Source organism: Dryobates pubescens, chromosome 3 (genome assembly GCF_014839835.1).
Source record: "Dryobates pubescens isolate bDryPub1 chromosome 3, bDryPub1.pri, whole genome shotgun sequence".
Taxonomy (NCBI): Eukaryota; Metazoa; Chordata; class Aves; order Piciformes; family Picidae; genus Dryobates; species Dryobates pubescens.
This window is the reverse complement of record NC_071614.1, coordinates 19766469-19790606: the sequence shown is the minus strand read 5'-3', so window position 1 is coordinate 19790606 and position 24138 is coordinate 19766469. Positions and strand designations below refer to the sequence as shown.

The window sequence follows — 24138 nt, the reverse complement described above, 5'->3', positions numbered from 1 at the left end:
TGAGGCTTATACTGGCTGGTTTACACACTGGGCATGAGGGTAGGGCTGTATCCTGGGTGTCCATCTGGCTGCAAAGACCCTACATGTACCCAAGATGTCCAGATGGGTTCTGAGTCTGCCTTAGGAGCTGGTATAGGTCTGCTGGGGTAGTCCTGAAGGACCCCTGTGTTTGTAGCCACCTGAGCTCTAACAGCTACAAGTAGCTGGAGTTAAAGGCTCAGACAAGCCTATCCCCCAAAGATCATAGAGTAGAGTAGAGTAGGGTAGGGTAGAGTAGAGTAGAGTAGAGTAGAATAGAATAGAATGGAATAGAGTAGAACAGAACAGAACTGAACTGAACTGAACTGAACTAACCAGGTTGGAAAAGAACTTTGAGATCATCAAGTCCAACCCATAACCCAACATCGTGCCATCAACTAAACCATGGCACCACCTCCCTGGGCAGCACATTCCAATGGCCAATCTCTCTTTCTATGAAGAACTTCTTCCTAACATCCAGCCCAAACCTCCCCTGGTGCAGCTTGAGACTGTGTCCTCTTGTTCTGGTGCTGACTGCCTGGGAGAAGAGACCAACCCACACCTGGCTACAACCTCCCTTTGGGTAGTTGTGGACAGCAAGAAGGTCTCCCCTGAGCCTCCTTTTCTCCAGGCTAAGCAACCCCAGCTCCCTCAGCCTCTCCTCATAGGATCATAGAATGGTTTGGGTTGGAGGGGACCTCCAAAGGTCAACCAGTCCAACCCTACTATAGCAAGCAAGGATATCCTCCACTAGATAAGGTTGCTCAGAGCCTTTTAGAGCCTCAACTTGAATATCTCCAGGGATGGGGCTTCAGCTGCCCCCCTGGGCAACTCATTTCAGTGTTCCACTACCCTCATGGTAAAGAACTTGTTGCTAACATCCAGTCTAAATCTGCTCTTCTCTAATTTCAAACCCTTGCCCCTTGTCATAGAATGTTTGACCTGGGAAGGGGCCTGGAAAGGACATGTAGTTCAACACCCCTGCAGCGAGCAAGGGCATCCCAACCTAGATCAGGTTGTGCTTCCTCATCTGGCATAAGCTTAAAATCTTTTCAGAGTGGATAATTAATGTGGTTTAAATTCTCACCATGCTGCATCTCTTAAGAGATGATAGAGGAGTTCTGCTGTTCTGGCTTCCCCCTGGCCTGACTGTACCCTTTTAGGCTGGAGGTGAGGAGAAAGTTCTTCCCAGAGAGGGTTGTTGGCCATTGGAATGTGCTGCCCAGGGAGGTGGTGGAGTCACCATCCCTGGAGGTGTTCAAGAGGGGATTGGATGTGGCACTTGGTGCCATGGTTTAGTAGTCATGAGGTGTTGGGTGTTTGTTTTGTGTGTGTTTTGTTTGTGTGTTTGTTTGGGGGTTTGTTTGGGGTTTGTTGTTGTTTTTCAGAGTTATTTCCAGCCAGACTGGCAAGCAAGGGAACACACAGTTTGGGAGGGTGTGTGGGAGGGGAGGTGAGGCCATGTAACACAGCAACAGCCTGCATTTACATTACTTCCAGAGTGACAACATTGCTTATGAACTGTCTGAGCATTTCCCCCTTCCCTGACTGAAAAATGGCTGGCCAGCAGGTCCAAAATATATAGGGAGTAGAAGCCCCATCAGCTGGCAGGGAGGTTTAGAGTCCTGTGTCCAGCTCTGGGCCCCTCAGTTTAGGAAAGATGTTGAGTTGCTGGAAGGTGTCCAGAGAAGGGCAACAAAGCTGGGGAGGGGTTTGGAGCACAGCCCTGTGAGGAGAGGCTGAGGGAGCTGGGGTTGCTTAGCCTGGACAAGAGGAGGCTCAGGGGAGACCTTCTTGCTCTCTACAACTACCTGAATGGAGGTTGTAGCCAGGTGGGGGTTGGTCTCTTCTCCCAAGCAACCAGCACCAGAACAAGAGGACACAGTCTCAAGCTGCACCAGGGGAGGTTTAGGCTGGATGTTAGGAAGTTCTTCATAGAGAGAGTGATTGGCCATTGGAATGGGCTGTCTGGGGAGGTGGTGGAGTCATCATCACTGGAGGTGTCTAGGAGGAGACTTGATGGTGTGCTTGGTGCCATGGTTTAGTTGATGAGATGGTGCTGGGTGATAGGTTGGACTTGATGATCTCAAAGTTCTTTTCCAACCTGGTCTGGTCTGGTCTGGTCTGGTCTGGTCTATTCTATTCTATTCTACTCTATTCTATTCTATTCTATTCTATTCTATTCTATTCTATTCTATTCTAGTCTATTCTATTCTGTTCTATTTCATTTCTATTCTGTTCTATTCTATTTAATTTCTATTCTGTTTTGTTCTATTCTATTCTATTCGATTCGATTCGATTCAATTAAATTCGATTCGATTCTATTTCATTTCTATTCTGTTCTATTCTATTTGTACAAGCCCATGTTTCACTTTCTTAGGACACTAGACTATAAATATGGTGTCTGAGCATCTCCCAGATAAGAGGTGAGAATCAACAATGTTGTGGGTGAATGTGAGAAATAAACTGTTTGGTTTGGAAAGGTGCCTCGGTTGAAAGCCTGCCTGTGCTGTACTTGTACATCAGCACACGTCCGAGACATGAGCTGGATCTGGAGAGGAATTTGGCTCTGGATTCAGCCCCATCTCTCTTTTCAGTGGTGGTTCCCAAGCTGACAGCCAGCTCTGGGTAAGACAGCTGTCCTCGTGGCTTAACAAACTGCAGGGGATCTCCAGGGAAGTGCTGGAGACTCCCTGCAGGCCTTGACGTCCTGCACTGTGTTATGGTGACCTGAAGAGAAGAGCTCAGTTGCTCATGAGAGAATGGAGTTGCTCAGATGAATTAATTGTTGGACCTCTGAGGATGGGTCCTGACCCTGCTGAGGTCAATGGGAATTTTCCTGTTTGCTTCATCACAGCAAGAATTTAATCACCCAGGGAGGACTTTTCCCTGGCTCTGACCAAGCCCTCAGCTAACTGGCATAGATCTCTCATTACATCATTGTTTTCTTGCTTTCACAGAAATGGCTGACCCAGAGAGCAATATTTTACCTGGAAAGGGAAGCCAAGAGCTAGCTGACAGAACCAGGGGAGTGTCAAAATTTCATGCTGAAGAAACACAGGAGGGCTGAGAGCAGATCTGGACAGCTAATGGATTTGGGCTGTTGCAGCTCATAGGCAGGAAGCTGTTAGGTGCAAACTTAGTAATTGCTTTGGGCTTATTGCTGGGTGATTGCAGAGGAAAGGAGTAGCACATGGAGCAGCCTCTCAAGGATCAGATCCATTCCCCACCATGTTTCAAATTTGCAAGCCTGAGCTCTTCCTTGGTTTTACTCTGCTGTGGAAGAGGAATGAACCTGGGAGACCCCTGCTGGGCTTTGCATTTTCTGGTCTAGGTGTGGGAAGCGTGGCTGATGGACAGCACATTCCTGCTCTGAACCCCATGGACAAAGGGCTCTGTATGCATGTGGGGAATGCCTGCTCCTTTTCTGTGCCTTATTTCTTTGACCAGCCCTTTCCAGTGCCTAAAAGAACCTGGCACAGCCTGGAAAGGAATCACAGAAGGAAATAGAATCATAGAACACTTAAGGTGGGAAGGGACCTTTGGAGATCATCTAGTTCACTCCCTTTGCAACGAGCAGGGACATCTTCAACTTGATCAGGCTGCTCAAAGCCACAGCAAGCCTCACCTTGAATGTTTCCAGGGATGGGACAACTACCACCTCTCTGGACAACCCGTGCTAGTGTTTCACCACCCCCATCATAAACAATTTCTTCCTTCTCTCTAGTCTGAATCTCCCCTCTATTAGTTTAATGTTTTAGTTTAAAACCATCACCCCTTGTCCTGTCACAGCAGGCCTTGCTAAAAAGATTGTCTTCATCTCTCTCATTGGCCCCCCTAATGTACTGAAGGACATTGAGACTCTTAAACGTGTCCAGAGAAGGGCTGGGGAGAGGCCTTGAGCACAGCCCTGTGAGGAGAGGCTGAGGGAGCTGGGGTCACTTAGCCTGGAGAAGAGGAGGCTCAGGAGAGAACTTCTTGCTGTCTACAACTACCTGAAGGGAGGTGGTAGCCAGGAGGGGGTTGGTCTCTTCTCCCAGGCAACAAGCACCAGAACAAGAGGACACAGTCTCAAGCTGTGCCAGGGGAGGTTTAGGCTGAATGTTAGGAAGAAATTCTTCTCAGAAAGAGAGTTTGGCCATTGGAAAGAGAGATTAGCTGCCCAGGGAGGTGGTGGAGTCACCATCACTGGAGGTGTTTAGGAAGAGACTGGATGAGGCACTTGGTGCCATGGTTTAGTTGATGAGATGGTGCTGGGTGATAGGTTGGACTCGATGATCTCTGAGGTCTCTTCCAACCTGGTTTATTCTATTCTGGTCAGTGGGACAGAGTGGATCCTACCACAAGCAGGAGTCACAGATGAGCACTTTGTGGTCTCCTAAACTTCAGCTTTATTGCTTTCAAGTAAAAAGGAAGGCAATTTCTCATCTGTGCATGGCAGTAACAAGCAGACATTAAAAGGGACAATAAACTGTGTGGCCCCAGTTTCTTCTCACCACAATGGTTTCTGTAAAGTCACAGCAAATGCAAACAGCAACATGTTCAGAAATCCAGGGGTGAATTCCCAGCCATGTTCTCCCAGGAGAGCAGCAGTCACAGAAAGGCAGAACATTTCCTTCCCAACAGCAGCTCATTGCTTCTTAGTGGAGCCTGCAGCTCTCCATGCGCTGCAGCTTCCCCCTTTGGGGATCCTCAGCTCTTCGTGGTGGTGTGTGACAAACTCTTACAGCAGAGAATGATGGGCTCAAAGCAGAACCTGGCCAGATATTCACCAGAAATGCAATTCCCAACTCGGCACAAGCCCCCTTCATAGTTACAGCTGTCTGGTCCATAAGCATCTCCTGTACAAAAAGCCAGCAAGTTGGTGGTTAAAATGCACAGGGATTCCTCTGGCACCCTGTGCCTGGTCACAACTGTGAGCATCATGGAGCCTGGGCATGCACAGCTGTGCAGAGAGCACACCCAGGGGCCCTGTCCCAAAGGGCAGCTTCAGATATCTTCATAAAAAACCCCAAGTTGCAGAGCCAAGCTCAGAGAATTGTAGTCTGAGTTTGGTTAGAATGGACCTTAATGATCATCTGTTTCTAGGTTGGACTCGGTGATCTCAAAGGTATCTTCCAACCTGGTCTGGTCTGGTCTGGTCTGGCCTATTCTATTCTACTCTACTCTACTCTACTCTACTCTACTCTACCCTACCCTACCCTACCCCACCCTACCCTATCCTATCCTATCCTATCCTATCCTATCCTATCCTATCCTATCCTATCCTATCCTATCCTATCCTATCTTATCCTATCCTATCCTTGCCAAGGGCAGGGACACCTTCCACTAGATCAGGTTGTTCAAAGGCCTGTCCAACCTGGCCCAGCCTTCCAGGGATGGGTTGCCTACAACCTCTCTGAGCACCCTGCTCCAGGGTCTCATCATCCTCACAATGCAGAATTTATTGCCTGTATCTAGTCTAAATCCAACTTCACTCAAGGAGCACTTCCACATGCAGTTGATTTTTCCTGATGTTGCCAAACACTCTACACTGGAGGGTTGTCCTCACCCTGCTAAGGGAGACAAATGCAGCCTGAGATAAGGCAGAGCATGGGACATCTCCTCTAGGGCTTCTCCAACCAGTCTGCTCCAAGTGGAGCGTCCCATTTTCACAACTTCTTCCCCACTCATTTTTCCACTACCCCAAGGGATTAAATAATACAAGCACAGAATTGTTTGGGTCAGAAGAGACCTTAAGATCATCAAGTTCAACTGTTGATTCAATCTGCCAAAGCACCTCACCCACTGCCTCAGCCAGAAGCCTGAGGACACCTTTCCCCCCTCAGCATTTACAGCATTTTGATCGAATAACACAGTAACAAAAGCTCATCCCACCTCCCTGATACCTCTGTTTACCAGCCTCAGCCTTCCTGGTCTTACCATGAGTGGGCAGAGAGATGAAGATTAAGATGAAGCAAAGGATCCCCATTGCTTTGGGTCTGCTGGCAAACAGCACTGCTGAGCGTGAGATCTTGCCGAAGCCTCTGTGCGCTGCTGGCATGCTGGGTGGCACCCGGGAAGAGGGAGAGAGGAGGCAGGAGTTAATTATATTCCAGTCTCAGCAGCAACAGCTGCTTCTAAGAAACCCTTTGTGTCGTTCTGACCCAGTGCTGCAGCTCCAAACAAAGCTGACTTGCTTCACGTTCGGCGGTTATCGGCTTCCCCGGTTCCCCTCCCTGGCAGTCGGTGTTTGGGGCTGGGACACTGCCAGCTGGAGGCAGCTCGGTGCAAAAGGAGGCTCAGGGGGATCCTCTGCCTTTCACCTGCAGCCAGCAAAAGCCCTGGGGAGCTGCTGGGTGGAAGGATGGCAACCTGTAAGGAAAGACTCCTGAGGAGCTGCAAGGAGGAGAGTGGTGTAGTCTGGGAGTGATTCACCTCATCTGAGCTCGTGTGGATGTTTTCTCCATCTGAAACCTCAGTGGGGGTTTGGTGTTTTTTTCCTCCCCAAAAGACCATTCCTTCTCTGGCTTCCAAGGAATTTGGGAGTCTTCATTCTTGAGTACAGTGAGTACACAGGAGGTGGAGGAGGCAGCCAGTGAGCTTAGAGGTAATTATGTGACATCTATGCAGCTCTTGCTGTAAAATCAACCTGTGATATTCCAGCTACCCTCATCTGGCTGCTGCCTCTGCTTGGTCCTGCTGTTTGCTGTCCTTTCAACAAACAGGATCTGTGAATAGATCCTAAATTGGAAAGTGGAAAGAGTGAGGTTAGAAAACCCCTTTCCTCCTCAAAAAAATGTGGTTCTGAAGCACTTAACAGGGGCAAAGATCGCTGTCCTGGATCAGCAGGCATGAAAAGCTTGGTTTACATCCCTTGAGAAGCCTGGGTGCTGGGGATTCCTGCATGAAGGACAATGTCAGGCAAGACACTTAGAATGTCCAGCAGTGTGCCCAGCTGGCCAAGAAGGCCAATGGCATCCTGGTCTGCATCAGAAATAGTGTGGCCAGCAGGAGCAGGGAGGTCAATGTGCCCTGTACTCAGCACTACTTAGGCCACACCTTGAGTCCTGCATCCACTTCTGGGGCCCTCAATTTAAGAAGGGCATTGAGATACTTCAATGTGTCCAGTGGAGGGGAATGAGGCTGGGGAGAGGTCTGGAGCACAGCCCTGTGAGGAGAGGCTGAGGGAGCTGAGGTTGCTTAGCCTGGAGAAGAGGAGGCTCAGGGGAGACCTTATTGCTCTCTCGAACTCCCTGAAGGGAGGTCGTAGGCAGGTGGGGGTTGGTCTCTTCTCCCAGGCAACCAGCACCAGAACAAGAAGACACAGTCTCAAGCTGTGCCAGGGGAGGTTTAGGCTGGATGTTAGGAAGAAGTTCTTCATTGAAAGAGAGATTGGCCATTGGAATGTGCTGCCCAGGGAGGTGGTGGAGTCACCATCCCTGGAGGTGTTTAGGAAGACACTGGATGGGGTGCTTGGTGCCATGGTTTAGTTGATGAGATGGTGTTGGATGATAGGTTGGACTTCATGATCTTTGAGATCTTCTCCAACCTTATTGATTCTATGATTCTATGAATACCCTTGGTCATTGTCATCTCAAGTTACACCAATGTCCAGCTGTGGGCAACTGAATCTGGTCCTGAAGCAGGAAGGACAAAGGGTTAAAGCATCTTGTTTGAAGGCTGACTGGGATCCTGATCTAGGGCAGTCAAATGCTGGCAAATCTCTTCATTTTCATTGAGTCATAGACTGCTTATGTTTGGAAAGGACCTTAAAAAGTCATCTAGTCCAACCCCATCCTGCAGGCAGCAGGGACACCTTCAGCTAGGTGTCCAGGCTGTCCAGCTACTCAGTCTTCAGCTGAAGAAATTAGAAAGCCAGCAGTCATGGCTGGGAGCTGCTGAGCACACAGAGATGATGCTCAGAAACAAATATTGCATTTTGAATAGATCTTCTGCAGATAATAAATCCAAGCTGACCACAGAGGGAAGGAGAGACTGCATAACATATTCTTAGAATCATAGAATCAGTAAGGTTGGAGAAGACCTCAAAGATCATCAAGTCCAACCTACCACCCAACACCTCATGACTAACTAAACCGTGGCTCCAAGTGCCACATCTAATGCCCTCTTGGACACCTCCAGGGATGGTGACTCCACCACCTCCCTGGGCAGTACATTGTGAAGAACTTTCTCCTCACCTCCAGCCTAAACATCCTCTGGCACAGCTTGAGAATGTGTCTTCTTGTCCTGCTGCTGGTTGCCTGGAAGAAGAGACCAACCCCCAGCTGGCTACAAACTCCCTTCAGGGAGTTGTAGACAGCAAGAAGTTCTCCCCTGAGCCTCTCTTCTCCAGGCTAAGCAACCCCAGCTCCCTCAGCCTCTCCTCACAGGGCTGTGCTCAAGGCCTCTCCCCAGCTTTGTTGCCCTTCTCTGGACACGTTCAAGTATCTTAATGCCCTTCTTAAATTGAGGGGCCCAGAACTAGACACAGGACTCAAGGTGTAGCCTAACCAGTGCTCAGTACAGGGGCACAATGACTTCCCTGCTCTTGCTGGCCACACTATTTCTGATGCAGGCCAGGATGCCATTGGCCTTCTTGGCCACCTGGGCACACTGCTGTTTGGATGATGAAGTTTGGATGATGAAGTTTGGATGATGAAGGGATGTGGTTTCCAAGGATGTTACAGCACAGATTCTGTGAATTGGTGTGGGTGGGTGTAACAGAGACACATTCTGCCTCTTTCCATACAAATATGACTGTTACACCTCTTCATTTAGTACCTGTTGCCTTTATTACATACAGAAACACGTCACCTCTAGTTAATGATACACTTTGTATATAAAGAACTCCAGACATCTTCTCTACAATGCTGGGAAGAAAAGCTGATTTATTTTCTGGGCCATGCCTTTCTGTGGTTTTCTGCAGTTTTGCAAGGTCCTTGTTACACCTCTGCACAGCACTTCCATTTTCGGTGAGAACAAAGTCCCTCCTGCTCTTCCAGACAGTTGATTGCAGGAGGCACACAGTGCCCCCCCTCCTCTTGGCAAGTGTGGAAGTTTGATGTCGTGTCTGCAATCAAAAGGACTGAAGTCATACAATCATAGAACTGTTAGGGTTGAAAGGGACCTCAAGGATCATGGCAGAGACACCTCACACTACATCAGGCTGCCCAGAGCCACATCCAGCCTGGCCTATATAACCTCCAGGGATGAGGCTTCTGTCACCTCCCTGGGCAACCTGTCCCAGTCTCTCACCACCCTCATGGGGAAGAACTTCTTCCTCACCTCCAATCTGAATCTACCCATTTCTAGCTTTGTTCCATTCTCCCCACTCCTATCACTCCCTGACACCCCAAAAAGTCCCTCCCCAGCTTTCTTGTAGCCCCCTTCAGATACTGGAAGGCCACTAGAAGGTCTCCTCAGAACCTTCTCTTCAGACTGAACAGCCCCAACTCTCTCAGTCTGTCCTCATAGGAGAACAGCTCCAGCCCCCTAATCACCCTCATGACCCTTCTCTGGACACATTCCAGCACCTCCAGATCCTTCCTGTAATAGTTGCTCCAGAACTGGACTCAGTACTCCAGGTGGGGTCTCATGAGAGCAGAATAGAAGGGGAGAAGCACCTCCCTTGACCTGCTGGCTACACTTATCTTGATTCAGCCCAGGATATAATTTGCTTCCTGAGCTGCAAGTGCACACCACCATCTGAACCAAGTCATGCATGGTCACTGTCATGAAGCTCTGGTTACTGTGTCTCTCTCCACAAGGCACAGAGATGGACTATGGGGCTTGCCAGAGCACTTCTGGAAAAAGATGAGTTTGTCATCCACCAACTTGGAAACCAAGCAGTGGATGGAAGGATAGTGTAAAGGAATGGAGAAGGTGGATGCAGAATGACCACATTCCATTTGCAGCACAGAAGTAGGTGGTGCTGAGTAAAATTAATAGGAAAAGACTTTTAAACCAAAACAGAAGGAATTCCTGAGCTAAGTGGGGGGAGGGGGGCGGGTCAGAAATCTAGGCAGGACTTTTAACCACAAAAGTGCCTAAAGTGTTGAGCAGAATAGATGAGGAAGTGAAAGGACATCGTTGTGGTGGTGATGAATAGCCATTTTAAACACAACAAAGTAACTGTGTGGGAATCTCCACTTCTGGCCACAGGCAGACACAGGACCCTGGATCAGATGAACCTTAGCTGTGATTGTCAGAGCTGGCTGTAAAACATGCACTGGTTGATGATACGTGGGGACTGTTGAGGAGCTCCCAAAACAAGCAACTCACAGCATGACAGAATCACAGGATGTTAGGGGTCAGAAGGGACTTCTAGAGATCATCTAGGCCAACCCCCTTGTCAAAACAGGATCACCCTGGGGGAGGCCACACAGGAACACATCCAGGTGGGTTTTGAAAGTCTCCAGAGAAGGAGACTCCACAGCCTCTCTGGGCAGCCTGCTCCAGTGCTCTGTCTCCCTCACACTAAAGAGGTTTCTCCTCATGTTGAGGTGGAACCTCCTCTGTTCTAGCTTGTTTGTACCTATTGTTCCTTGTCTTATTTCTGGGCACTACCAAAAAGAGAGCATCACCTTCATCCTGACAGCCACCCCTCAGATATTCATAGAGGCTGATACATTCACAGGAAAGAAGTCAGCTGGTACCTATGTAAGATATTAGTGTGGATGCTGGCAGCAGTCCCCAAACAGATGATGAAAGGAAGCTATACCAAGGAAGGAGGACCCTGTGTGGGCCACAATTTTTACTCCACTTCTAATTCTGTTTCCCTGGGCATCTCTTCTGCTGGAGACAGGATGTTGGGCAATGTGGTGTTTGGCCATTGTGCCAATGGCAGTTCTGTTGCTGTCCTCCACGCTGACATTAGTGGGGGAGCAGACAGGTCCAGCTTTGTAGGTGGGAGGAGATGGCTTAGGCTATTTGGAGACAATGAGCTTGTGGCTTGCTGACTTTATCAGTCTCCTGCCTGGGCAGGGTCCCCACACATACCTATGCAGCAGGTTTTCTGTCGGCGAGCGCAGGTTCCGAAGGCGACAAAGGGTTCTGGGCAGGATTTGGAATGGAAGCAGTACCCGTGGTACTCAAGGCAATGTAAGGTGTCTCTGGGCAAGCTGAGACCTACAGGAAGAAGGGAATTGCCCACTGTGCTGCAGGATAAGTCCATTTCTCATGGTCTTCCTCCTGCTGAAACCCTGTGGATCCCAAGCAGGGGGTCTGACACAAATCCCCCTGAAGCAACTTTGCCTGAAGTTTTGAGAAGCCTTATGGGACCTCACCAGGACTGTCCAGCTGGAGATAAAGGTAGCTCTTGGTGATGCAAGAACATATCCTGGGTATGCATGTTGTAGTGGGTAGGGTCAACCCACTTTCTCTGATTCTAAGTTCAGGGGCTGCAGTGCTGCAGGCTGGTCACAGAAGGGACAACAATGGTGCTCGTGTGTTTGGCATGTGCCTATGACTTAAACCCTAAAACTAGGATCTGGTCTAATTAACAGGGACAAGCAATTTGCCCAGTTTCTTCCTTGTCTGAGAACCTTACTCTGAGATGGGGAGTTTCATGAAGCATGAAGAAGGGCCAGGCTGAAAGTGCAGCAGAATGGCTGAGGAAAGGGAATCATCACACGAGGAGAGCTGAAGCTAACTTCAGTGCTGTAGTTCAGCTTGAGCTGAACGCCTCTGCCACTCTTCCTCTGTAAACAAGGGAGTCACTCTTTGACCCTGGGGTAAGATGAGGCAGCTGATTTCCATGGTACCATTGCCCAATAGTTCTGCAATTCAGAGAGTCCTAAGGAGTCAGTCCCTGGTTGTGGCTTTTGTTGAGAGGTTCTGATTTGACATCTGGTCACCACAGGTTATGCTTTCATTTCTGCTTCTATTCTGAGAACTAGGGAATGGCTCTATGCAAAAGGAGCTGAGGAGCACAGAGTACATTCTGCACCACTGCATGAGCTAGTTGTGCCTCCTACATGCAGACCCCAGCATGGGTCATGCCCCTTACCTGGAACAGCCTGGAGGAGGAAAAGGAGAAGAGCCAAGAGGCAGGAGAAGAGCTTCATGGTGGAAGGTCTCAGCTGCAGTGTGGAGACAGGGCCACAATGCCAGAATCTAAACAGAGGAGGAGGAAGCACTCTTGCATTTATAGGGCTGTAGGAACATGCTGGCTGTCCAGGGGACCTTGGCAGTGGTGAGTGTGGAAGGCAATGAGTACAGTTTGACCGCTGCACACGGCTAAACCTGAACAAAGGCAGAGGATCACAAAAGCAACTGGAGAAGCAACTGTACCTCCCTACCTGGTCACTAGGAAAGCTGCTTCTCAAAACCAACCCAGCTGGAGGACACTGTTACTTGTTAACTTCAAAGATCAAGGTGGTTGGTAAGGAACCAACCTGGAGAAAATTAGCCATTATTTTAGTGAGCATCTAGGAGTATCAGAAGTCCATTGGACTCTATGATCTTAAAGGTCTTGGAACAGAAGCCCTGTGAGGAGAGGCTGAGGGAGCTGGGGTTGCTTAGCCTGCAGAAGAGGAGGCTCAGGGGAGACCTTATTGCTGTCTACGACTACCTGAAGGGAGGTTGTAGCCAGATGGGGCTTATTCTCCTAGGCTACCACCAACAGAACAAGAGGACATAGTCTCAAGCTGTGCCAGGGGAGGTTTAGGCTGGAGGTGAGGAAGAAGTTCTTCACAGGAAGAGAGACTGGCCATTGGAATGTGCTGCCCAGGGAGGTGGTGGAATCACCATCCCTGGAGGTGTTTAGGAAGAGACTGGATGGAGCACTTGGTGCCATGGTTTAGTTGATGGTTCAGTGTTGGGTGATAGGTTGGATTTGATGATCTCGAAGGTCTTTTCCAACCTGGTCTATTCTATTCTATTCTACTCTACTCTACTCGATTCAATTAGATTCTACAGCAGGCTCCTAGCAGGCTTGAGCCAGCAGGCTCAAGGATCATCTGGTTCCAACCCCCCTGCCGTGGGCAGGGACACCTCACACTACAGCAGGTTGCTCACAGCCACAACCAGCCTGGCTGCAAAAACCTCCAGGCAGGAGGCTTCCACCACCTCCCTGGGCAACCTGTTCCAGCATCTCACCACCCTCATGGGGAAGAATTTCTTCCTAGCATCCAACCTGAATCTACCCATACTGAAAGAGTAGCTGACAGCACAGGTAGTCCTTCAGAGCAGAAGAAACCAATGTTGCTTCCTTGAGCCTGTTTCTGTCAATGGTATTTGTTGATGTTGTTCCGACCCAGTGGCCTTGGTGTCAACACTATAAACCTCCTCTTAGCAAATGTGCTTTGCTCTCTGCCTTTCTGCTTTCTTTGTTCTCTGCCTTTCTGCTTTCTTTGTTCACTTTTCATCTCACATTTCCATGTGAAATGGAGTCATGTGAAATGAGTATCCTGGGGTGGCCCTGTGGCAGAATCACAGGATGGGGAGAGTTGGAAGGGACCTCTGTAGATCATCTAGACCAACCCTAGAGAAGAAAAGGCTCAGGGGAGACCTTCTTGCTCTCTACAACTCCCTGAAGGGAGGTTGTAGCTGGGTGGGGGTTGGTCTCTTCTCCCAGGCAACCAGCACCAGAACAAGAGGACACAGTCTCAAGCTGTGCCAGGGGAGGTTTAGGCTGGATGTTAGGAAGAATTTCTTCACAGAAAGAGAGATTGGCCATTGGAATGTGCTGCCCAGGGAGGTGGTGGAGTCACCATCACTGGAAGTAGTTAGTAAGAGACTGGATGGGGTGCTCGGTGCCATGGCTTAGTTGATTAGATGGTGTTGGAGGATAGGTTGGACTTGATAATCTCGAAGGTCTTTTCCAACCTGGTTAATTCTATTCTAGTCTATTCTATCACTATTCATAAAGGTGTCTAGCAATGGAACGTGGGGGAATGGTTTTAAGCTGAGGAAAAGTAGGTTCAGGCTGGATATTAGGAAGAAATTCTTCAGTATGAGGGTGGTGAGACTCTTAAATAGGTTGTCCAGAGTGGTTGTGGATATTCTCTCCCTGGAGGTGATCAATGGCAGGTTAGATGAGGCCTTGAGCAGCCAACTCTAGTTGAGAGGAGTCTTTACCCTTAGTTGATCTCTAAGGTCCCTTCCAACCTAAGGCATTCTGTGATTCAGTGTGTCTGAAGCAGGTGAGCTAACTTAACAATAGCCTGAAAAATACCCTTTAGGAGTATCAATCCCACCAGGAGGGTCACCTCTTCTGATGGGGACATGGGTAGCAATGAGTAGGTATTTCCAGGCTGTGCTTGCATGCCTGCTGCAGTCGGTGGTGAAGCATGCAGCAGTTTTCTCTACAGGATGACAGCACAGATGCAGCTAAACTGAATTTCCATGCTGGGCTAGGAATGGGTGGTCCTTCCCTGAGCAAAATGCGGCCCCAGTCTGGCTCTGCAGCTTGTAGCATCCATGCGCTAGTTCATGGCGCCCTCTTGTGGCAAAACACAGAATAGCAGCACAGACTCGTTCCGGGTGGGCCTTTAAGATCGGGTCCAAACCAACACTGCAGAGTCACCACTACACCATGTACCTCAGGACCACATTTGTACACTCTTTAAATCCCTCTAGGGATGTCGACCCCATCACTGCCCTGGGAAGCCTGTTCCAGGGTTTGAAAATCCTTTCAGTGAACGAATTTTTCTTAATATGCAACCTAAACCTGCCCTGGCACAACTTGCTGGAAGAGGAAGGAACAGTCAGATCCTTCTGGAAGGACAGGATTTGCTCAGATGCAAAGAGAGATGCCTCCCTCTGCTCCACCTTCAGCACCGAAGAGTCACAGAGTAAATATGTGGTGATCAGAAATACCTTTGTAAAGCAGGAATGGGTTTTGGTTTCAGACACTGTATTTTAGGGACTGGAAGCAAGTTGCTCACATTCAGAAGTGTATAGCTATAAAGTTAAGGGTTTTTTTTCCTAACTTCATATCATCTTATATTGCTTAAATAACTAGAAAAATGCTTTGTAGTAACACTGAAAGCTCTGCTGCCTAGTGCACAGGTGGACATCTTCCTTGTAGACACATTCAGGTTGCTATGGTAGCATCCCACCTCAGGAGACCTCCTCCTAGCGTTTCCTGCCCTGGAATCATAGAATCAATAAGGTTGGCAGAGACCTCAAAGATCATCAAGTCCAACCTGTCACCCAACACCTCTTGACTACTAAACCATGGCACCAAGTGCCACATCAAATACCTTCTTGAACACCTCCAGGGATGATGACCCCACCACCTCCCTGGGCAGCACATTCCAATGGCCAATCTCTCTTTCTGGGAAGAACTTTCTCCTCACCTCCAGCCTAAACTTCCCCTGGCACAGCTTGAGACTGTGTCCTCTTGTTCTGGTGCTGGTTGCCTGGGAGAAGAGACCAACCCCCACCTGGCTACAACCTCCCTTCAGGTAGTTGGAGACAGCAGTAAGGTCTCCCCTGAGCCTCCTCTTCTGCAGGCTAAGCAACCCCAGCTCCCTCAGCCTCTCCTCACAGGGCTGTGCTCCAGACCCCTCCCCAGCTTTGTTGCCCTTCTCTGGACACCTTCCAGCAACTCAACATCTTTCCTAAACTGAGTGGCCCGGAACTGGACACAGGACTCAAGGTGTGATTAGGAGACTCGAACATCTTTCCTATGAAGAAAGACTCAGAAGACTGAGGCTGTTTAGTCTTGAGAAGACTGAGAAGGGACCTTATCAATGTCTATGGAAATCTGAGGGGTGTGTCTCAGGATGAAGGTGCCAGGCTCTTTTCAGTGGTGCCCAGTGATAGGACAAGGAACAATGGGCACAAGCTGGAAGACAGCAGGTTCCACCTCAACAAGAGGAGAGACTTCTTTACTGCGAGGTTGATGGAGCTTCCCAGAGAGGGCCACACTGCAGGGTCTACACTGACCCTCCAGATCACCCTCTCCATCCCTGCACTTTCATCCTGCAGCCTGGATGCCTCTCTGCAGCCAGGCCTTGGTCACCCTCTCCTTAGGCTGCTCCTGCCCCTCTACAGCCTTACTGTGGGGCACCCACACATCGCAGGTGTGGTCACCACAGAGAGGACATCCCCATACCGACATCCATGCTGGGGAACTGAGCTCATCCATGCTGGGGAACTGAGCTCCTCCATGCTGACCTAGTGGTGCAAGGGCAGTGCATCTGACTCCAGAGCACAAGGTTGTGTGTTCAAAACACACTGGAATCAGCTTCAGGGGTGCTGCTGGCCACCCTCCTCTTTGCTAAGGAGCTCCTCCATGTGAGAAGCATAGCTCTGTAAGGTCATTGCACAGCTAAGAGCAGCACCTCAGGAATGACTGAAGGGCAAATGCCACACCTGCAGTTTTACTTTCAGCACAGGTGCTGTGCCAGGTGGAGGCTGTGGGTTATGACCAGAGTGGAGGCCAACACAGGGTCACTGCTACATTTTGCCTCATCCACAAGCTGAAGGAAATGAGGCCTTTCTCAGCAAAGTGCAAGAATCTTTCTTGACTCAGTCCCTCTGGGGGGACTTGGACTCACCCACTGAAGTATTTTCCTGGGAGGGTAACATGAGGGGACTTCTGGAGGTGGTCAAGTGCAATTACTCAGTGAAAGATCATGGCAGTGGGGAGAGGTTTCTGAAGGACAACATGGAAGTTTTTTTCAAGAAGAGGGAAGAGAAGGATGTGGGGAGCACTAATCTGGTCAGCATTACCTCAGAGCCTGCATGAAGGCTGTGGATGAAGTGCTCCTGAAAGCCATGCCCAGGTGAAGAGTGTGATGATGACTGGGAAGAATGAACAGGGATTTAGCAAGGGTAGGCCACTCTTGGCCAATATTCTAAGTTTCTTTGAAGAGATGATTTCCTCAGCAGGCAAGAGGACATGAAGAACATCATCACCATCCCTGGAAGTGTGCAAAGAAAGACTGGATGTGGCACTTGGAGCCATAGTTTAGTTGTCAGGTTGTGTTAGGTGATAGGATGGACTTGATGACCTCTGAGGTCATTACCAACCAGGTTGATCCTGTGATTCTGTGATTGTCTTCACTGCAGTTTGATCTCTGATGGCATCTCTCAGACCTAGCACTGAAGCAGGACACAGAGACAGAGCACTCAGGATGGAGCACAAGGCAGCTGGCAAAGTGGCTGGGCCAAGACGCTGAGCAGATTGCGCACACCGCTTTGCAGTCCAGCTGATGCTCCTCTCTGCCTGATGCTGCTTTGGGGGCTCTTTGGTGTCTTTGGGATGGCTGCAGAGGATGCTCTGCAGGACAAGGGACGCAGCCAGTCCCAGGGGGGGAGCCAGGGGCAGGGGCCAGTGGCGCAATGGATAACGCGCCTGACTACGGATCAGGAGATTGCAGGTTCGACTCCTGCCTGGCTCGACACTTTTGGCCTGGCACCTGCCTCCTCCTCAGACCTCAGCCAGGGTTTTCCTTCTCCTGGCCATCACCCATCTTCAGGGCTCTCTGCAGGGCAAAAACTGCAGTTCCCCCCAGTCATTATGGTGGAACTGGACACCTTGAATCATCATCCTCACCTAGTAACTACTGCATCCCTCTACTCTCACTGCTTACTCATGAGGTACATTAGGACTACTACATGCAGCTTTGGGAACCCCAGTACCAAGGGCATTGATAAACTGGAAGTGCTGTCACAAATGGCTGCTGTTGGAGCACTCACTGTATGAGGAGAAGCAGTAGGAACTGGGTTTAATTGTTCTGGAGAAGAGGAGCTTTCTTCCTTCTCTCTGGTCTAAATCTCCCCTCTTTTAGTTTAAAACCATCACCCCTTGTCCTGTTGCAGCAGGTCCTGCTAAAAAGTCTGGCCCCATCCTTTTTACTGGCCCCTTTAGGTACTGAAAGGCTGCAGTAAGGTCTTCCCAAAAGCCTTCTCTTCTCCAGGCTGAGCAACCTCAGCTCTCTCAGCCTGTCCTCACAGCAGAGAGCTTCCAGCTCTTTGACCATTTTTGCGGCCTCCTCTAGACTCCAACGTATCTTTCCTGTCCTGAGCTCTTGAGAGGAGAGTAAGAGGGTAGAATCACTTCCCTCGACCTGCTAGCCCAGGTACTTCATGCCTCCATTCTGACTTTGTGAGACAAAGGCAGAATATGTGCACCTGGATCACAAGGTCTGAATGATGCTTTGGCCAGGCTTGAGGCAGTCCTGCAGGCAGGAGGCCTGTGTGTGCTGCCCATAGGGCTCTTTGATGTTGCACACAGAACTACTCAAAGAAATGAAAACCAGCAGCAAATCCAAAGTGAGCCTCAAAGCTGAATATGTGAGAACAAGCCTGAGACTCCTGACTCTGTCCAGTCTGCAGGGTGACAGCTCAGGAGACATTGAGATTCTGGAACACGTCCAGAGAAGGGCAATGAGACTGGAGAGAGGTCTAGAGCACAAGTCCTATGAGGAGAGGCTAGGGGAGCTGGGAGTGTTTAGCCTGGAAAAGAGGAGGCTCAGGAGAGACCTTCTTGCTGTCTACAACTACCTGAAGGGAGGGTATGGCCAGGAGGGTGTTGGTCTCTTCTCCCAGGCAACCAGCACCAGAACAAGAGGTTTAGGCTGGAGGTAAGGAGAAAGTTCTTCACAGAGAGAGTTGTTAAGATGTTAGAATGTGCTGCCCAGGGAGGTGGTGGAGTCACCATCCCTGGAGGTGTTCAAAAAGGGATTGGACAAACCACTGGGTGCTATGGTTCAGTAGTCATGGGGTGTTGGGTGACAGGTTGGCCTTGATGATCTTTGAGGTCTTTTCCAACATATTGATATTGCACAATTAGCTCTGGGGTCTCTCACTGCAGTGTAGGCCCCAGCTCTGACCCTTCTGGAGTGCCCAGTTCCACCCTAAGGTCTGGAGGAACTCTTTCCTTCCTTTAGGGCAAGCAGGACCCTTCAGCACTTTTACCCTGCAGAGTGTCCAGTGGCCAGGAGAAGGAAAACCCTGGCTGAGGTCTGAGGAGGAGGCAGGTGCCAGGCCAAAAGTGTCGAGCCAGGCAGGAGTCGAACCTGCAATCTCCTGATCCGTAGTCAGGCGCGTTATCCATTGCGCCACTGGCCCCTGCCCCTGGCTGCCCCCCTGGGCCTGGCAGGCTGGCTGGCTGCGTCCCTTGTCCTGCAGAGCATCCTCTGCAGCCATCCCAAAGACACCAAAGAGCCCCCAAAGCAGCATCAGGCAGAGAGGAGCATCAGCTGGACTGCAAAGCGGTGTGCGCAATCTGCTCAGCGTCTTGGCCCAGCCACTTTGCCAGCTGCCTTGTGCTCCATCCTGAGTGCTCTGTCTCTGTGTCCTGCTTCAGTGCTGAGAGATCTACCTGAAGGCTGATTGTAGCCAGGTGAGGGTTGGTCTCTTCTCCCAGGCAAGCAGTACCAGAACAAGAGGACACAGTCTCAGGCTGCGCCAGGGGAGGTTCAGGCTGGATGTTAGGAAAAAGTTCTATACAGAAAGAGTGATTGCACATTGGAATGGGCTGCCTGGGGAGGTGGTGGAGTCGCCATCACTGGAGGTTTTTAGGAAGAGACTGGATGAGGACGGGGTACTTGGTGCTGTGGGTTAGTTGCTTGGGCGGTGTTGGATTGGTTGATGGGTTGGACGCGATGATCTTGAAGGTCTCTTCCAACCTGGTTTATTCTATGTATTCTATGTATTCTAAAGGAAGCAAAAAGAGAGAAAGTTAGCTTGTACTAACTAACTTACTCTGTTACTAGTCTGCCCAATGGGATTATTCAGAATTCATCATTCCTTTCCCTTTCACATCCAGTGGTAATTTCTTTACATTCTATCACTTTCTGTTCAATGTCTGTGGAAAATGTTCTTGGCACAGCCTAAACCCACCGCAGAGCCCTCTTTGCAGGCTCAGCAGGGCAGCTGGCAAAGATACTCCCAGGCCTTTGTCAAATGGACTGGAGCTCCTCTTCTGTGATAGGCTGGGGGCTGGGGTGGTGGAATTTCAAGCCACCACACCTTCCCTCAAAGAGCAGCCCACGAGCATTAAATCCAGGGTGAGGTCTGCCCAGCAGCACTGCCAGCTCTGACCTCGTGGCGCAATGGTAGCGCGTCTGACTCCAGATCAGAAGGCTGTGTGTTCAAATCACACCGGGGTCAAGGTGCTGCGCCTCTGCGGGCTGGCACTCCCAGGTGTCTGCAGCACAGGCGCTTGGTTTTGTCACTCTGTATCCCACAGCCCTGGTGAAGGGCAGCAAATGAGACCTGGCAGAGCGGTAGTCCTGCCTTGCTCCAACAGAGTTGGGAAGGAGCAGGGTAGCTTCGGTCTTCTTTCATCCTGCGTCTCCAAATGAATCATAGAAACGGCCAGGTTGGAAAACACCTCAGAGACCATCGAGTCCAACCTATTACTTAATACCCAACACCTCATGACGACTAAGCCATGGCTTCAAGTGCCACATCCAGTCCTGTTTTGAACACCTCCAGGGATGGTGTTCCTCCCTGGGCAGCACATTCCAATGGCCAATATCTCTTTCTGGGAAGAACTTTCTCCTCACCTCAAGCCTAAACTTCCCCTGGCACAGCTTGAGACTGTGTCCTCTTGTTCTGGTGCTGGTTGCCTGGGAGAAGAGACCAACCCCCTCCTGGCTACAACCTCCCTTCAGGTAGTTGGAGACAGCAATAAGGTCTCCCCTGAGCCTCCTCTTCTCCAGGCTGAGCAACCCCAGCTCCCTCAGCCTATGAGATAGGATTAGAGCAGAGGACTTCATCAGAGTCTGTCCTCCAGATGTCGCCACCTCACTGTTGTTTAACATATCACAGACAATGAATTTGTCTGGAGCAGACCTTTAAAGGTCATCTAATCGACCACACACACACCTCCCCCCTGCCCGCAGTAAGCAGGGGTATCTTAAGCTGCTCACCTCTCTGAGAAGCTGAGGAGAATCATGTTAAGCTACATCACAACACTGACACAACTGTCCTTCCCACCCTTCTTCTGACAACCACCGTCTGACCCACTGCTCGACTAGTTCCACTGTCACCCATCACCAGACACCATCAGCACACAGGGAGGTATACAAGAACAACATGTAGCACCCCAAAATTTCCCTGTTTATCACCTATCCTCCTGCCTTAACTCAGTGGGGGGAGTCAGAAAGGAAATAAACACCCAGATTTTAAAGCCAAATATGTGTGTTGGACTCTGCTGGAGAGAGTCCAAGGGAGGGCTACCAGGATGATGAAGGGACTGGAGCACTGCCTGGTGAGGAGAGGCTGAGGAACCTGGGGCTGTTTAGTCTGGAGAAGAGAAGACTGAGAGGGGATTTAATACATGTTTACAACTATCTGTGGGCTGGGTGTCAAGAGGCAGGGGACAGGCTGTGCTCAGTTGCACCCTGTGACAGGACAAGGGGCAGTAGATGGAAACTATAGCACAGGAGGTTCCACCTCAACATGAGGAGGAACTTCTTCACTGGGATGGTCACAGAGCACTGGAACAGGCTGCCCAGGGAGGTTGTGGAGTCTCCTTCTCTGGAGACTTTCAAGCCCCATCTGGATGTGTTCCTGTGTGACCTGTGCTGGATTCTCTGGTCCTGCTCTGGCAGGGGGTTTGGATTCAATCATCCTCAAAGGTCCCTTCCAATCCCCATCATCCTGTGATCCTGTGATATGTAGCCATTCACAATCAGCTGCAGATGACTAGGCAGCCCAGAGACCTCTGCCTTACAGGTCCTGTTTGAGGAGCAGTGATCTGTGGGGATTGCCTGTGAAGAAGCACCACAATCAATAAAGATCAATCAATAAAGAGCTGGGCTTTTAGCTGTGTTTTTCTAATTCCTTACCATGGCCAAATCTTCCACACATGATCTTTGTACCAACATCCACAACATCATAGACAGTGTCCCCCTGAAGAGCTGGAGATGAGGGTGAAGCGTGGGTGAAACTGTTTTACAGCCTGAGCAAGGACGTGGGGGTGGAAAGCATAGAGGGGGCTCTTGAGAAATGCAGCCTGGAGCGGAGCTAGAAAGCCTCAGCCTTCTCAAAGGTCATTTCCCTGGCAGTGTCTGGCTCATTACCCAGGAGGAATTCCATCCTAGGTGGTGTGGGGGTGTAGGGGTGTGGTTTGAGATGCTGCCATTAAAGGCATGGGTTCCTGGAAAAGAGTGGTGTGGGGCCAGGGGACCGATTGGCTGGGGATGGTTCATGGAGAACTTTATGCAGAAGACTGGATGTGCCCCCCCCATAGGTGCTGTGGGTTGGCTACCTGCAGATGGCCTTGTCAGTTTTGTCAGCCTCTGCAGATGAAAATCTAATTAGCTTATGCCTGTGAAAAGGGTCTTCTCCCAGGCAACCACCAACACAGCAAGAGGACACAGCCTCAAGCTGCACCAGGGGAGGTTTGGGCTGGAGGTGAGGAGAAAGTTCTTCACAGAAAGAGTTGTTAGCCATTGGAATGTGCTGCCCAGGGGGGTGGTGGAGTCACCATCCCTGGAGGTGTTTAGGAAGAGACTGGATGGGGTGCTTGGTGCCATGGCTTAGTTGATTAGATGGTGCTGGATGATAGGTTGGACTCAATTATCTTAAAGGTCTTTTCCAACCTGGTTAATTCTATTCTGTTCTAAGGGAGTTCAAAAATCAGCAGCTCAGGGCTTTCCCTTTCTTTTTGAGGGACTCTTGCAGGCTGGTCTCTGTGGGTGCTGCAGTATCACTCCTACTTTGTGTTAAGACAGGACCAAGCCTCATACACCAGTGTGGGGACCAGAGCAGTGAGGCAACACCATTCATGGATGGGGAAATGAAATAAGGAGAGAGGCAGAAACCAGATTTACATGGTACTCCTGGAGACTCACCTTATGCTTACCTCAAGGAGAAATTTAAGAGACAAAGATAGAAGATATCAAGGAGACACTTAAGGTCCTGTCTCTGACCCCCTAAGAAGTTGTACAGTCATATATTGAATTATAGAATGGCTTTGGTTGGAAAAGACCTTTGAGATCCTTGAGGCCAGCCATTAGCTAACTCTACCAAACCTGGTGCTAAACCATGTCCCTTAGCACCACATCTCTGTCTTTTAAACACCTCCAGGGAAGGTGATTCAACTGCCTCCCTGGGGAGCCTCCTCCAGCATTTGGTATTTTCTTCAGTGAAGATGTTTCCTCTAGTAACCAATCTCAATCTCCTCTGCTGCTTCTTGAGGCCATTTCTTCTTGTCCTATCACTTGTTACTATGAAGAAGAGACCAACACTCAACCCACTACAACCTCCTTTCAGGTAGCTGGAGAGAGTGTAGAAGGTCTCCCCTCAGCATCCTTTTCTCCAGGATAAACAACCCCAGGTATTTCATCTGCTCTTCCTAAGAGCTGTTCTCCAGACTCTTTACCAGCTTAGATGGTCTTCTCTGGACACACTCCAGCACCTCAGTGCCTTTCTTGTAGTGAGGGCCACAAAACTGAACACAGTACTCATGGTATGGCCTCAGCAGTGCTGAGTACAGGGGGGCAATCACTTTCCTGGTCCTCCTTGTCACACCATTCCAGATACAGGCTGGGATGCTGCTGGCCTTCTTAGCCACCTGAGCATACTGCTCATGTTCTCCTTCTCTTGTTCAGATGGCAGTCAATCAACACCCCCAGAGCTTTCTCTACTGAGCTGCTTTCCAGCCACTCTTCCCCAAACCTGTAGAATTTCATGAGGTTGTCATGACCCAAGTGCAGGACCCAGGACTTGGTTTTGCTGAAACTCATAGAGCTGGCCTTGGCCCATCAATCCAGTCTGTCCAGGTGCCTCTGTAGAGTCTTCCTACGCTCAAACAGGGCAATATTCCCACCCAACTTAGTGCTGTCTACACATTTACTGAGGGTGCACTCAATCTGCTTGTCCAGAGCACAGATAAAGACAGTGAAGAGAACTGGTCCCAGTACTGAGCACTGGGAAATGCCACTTTTGACCAGTTGCCAACTGGATTTAACTCTATTCACCACCACACTTTGGGTCTGGCTATCCAGACAGACTTTAATCCAGTAAAGAATAGGATAGGAGAGGATAGGAGAGGATAGGACAGGAGAGGAGAGGGTAGGGTAGAGTAGGGTAAAGTAGAGCAGAGTAGAGTAAAGTAGAGTAGAGTAGGGTACAGTAGAGTAGAATAGAACAGAACAGAACAAGGTTGGAAAATACCTTTGAGATCATCGAGTCCAACCTATCACCCAACACCATCTAATCAACTAA

The 24138-nt window shown here is 49.8% G+C and overlaps 2 protein-coding genes and 3 non-coding genes across 5 annotated transcripts; 2 read left to right on the top strand and 3 right to left on the bottom strand.

Moving 5' to 3' along the window:
* Positions 1-4401: 4401 nt before the first annotated feature.
* On the bottom strand, positions 4402-6078 carry LOC128899424 (gallinacin-12-like). Its single transcript, XM_054178215.1, has 2 exons — positions 5941-6078; positions 4402-4859 (listed from the first exon to the last, which is right to left on the bottom strand). The coding sequence occupies exons 1-2, from the start codon at positions 6059-6061 to the stop codon at positions 4711-4713; spliced, it is 270 nt and encodes an 89-aa protein (XP_054034190.1). The 5' UTR covers positions 6062-6078; the 3' UTR covers positions 4402-4710.
* A 2864-nt stretch (positions 6079-8942) lies between these two features.
* Positions 8943-12065, bottom strand: LOC104306747 (gallinacin-11). Its single transcript, XM_009907750.2, has 3 exons — positions 12008-12065; positions 10999-11127; positions 8943-9070 (listed from the first exon to the last, which is right to left on the bottom strand). Exons 1-3 carry the CDS (start codon positions 12063-12065, stop codon positions 8943-8945), a joined length of 315 nt encoding a protein of 104 aa, XP_009906052.1.
* Positions 12066-17281: 5216 nt separating this feature from the next.
* On the top strand, positions 17282-17354 carry TRNAR-ACG (transfer RNA arginine (anticodon ACG)). The gene has a single exon. It is a non-coding gene; the product is annotated as a tRNA-Arg (tRNA).
* A 1599-nt stretch (positions 17355-18953) lies between these two features.
* TRNAR-ACG (transfer RNA arginine (anticodon ACG)) lies at positions 18954-19026 on the bottom strand. The gene has a single exon. It is a non-coding gene; the product is annotated as a tRNA-Arg (tRNA).
* A 972-nt stretch (positions 19027-19998) lies between these two features.
* On the top strand, positions 19999-20070 carry TRNAW-CCA (transfer RNA tryptophan (anticodon CCA)). The gene has a single exon. It is a non-coding gene; the product is annotated as a tRNA-Trp (tRNA).
* The last annotated feature ends 4068 nt before the right edge of the window (positions 20071-24138 follow it).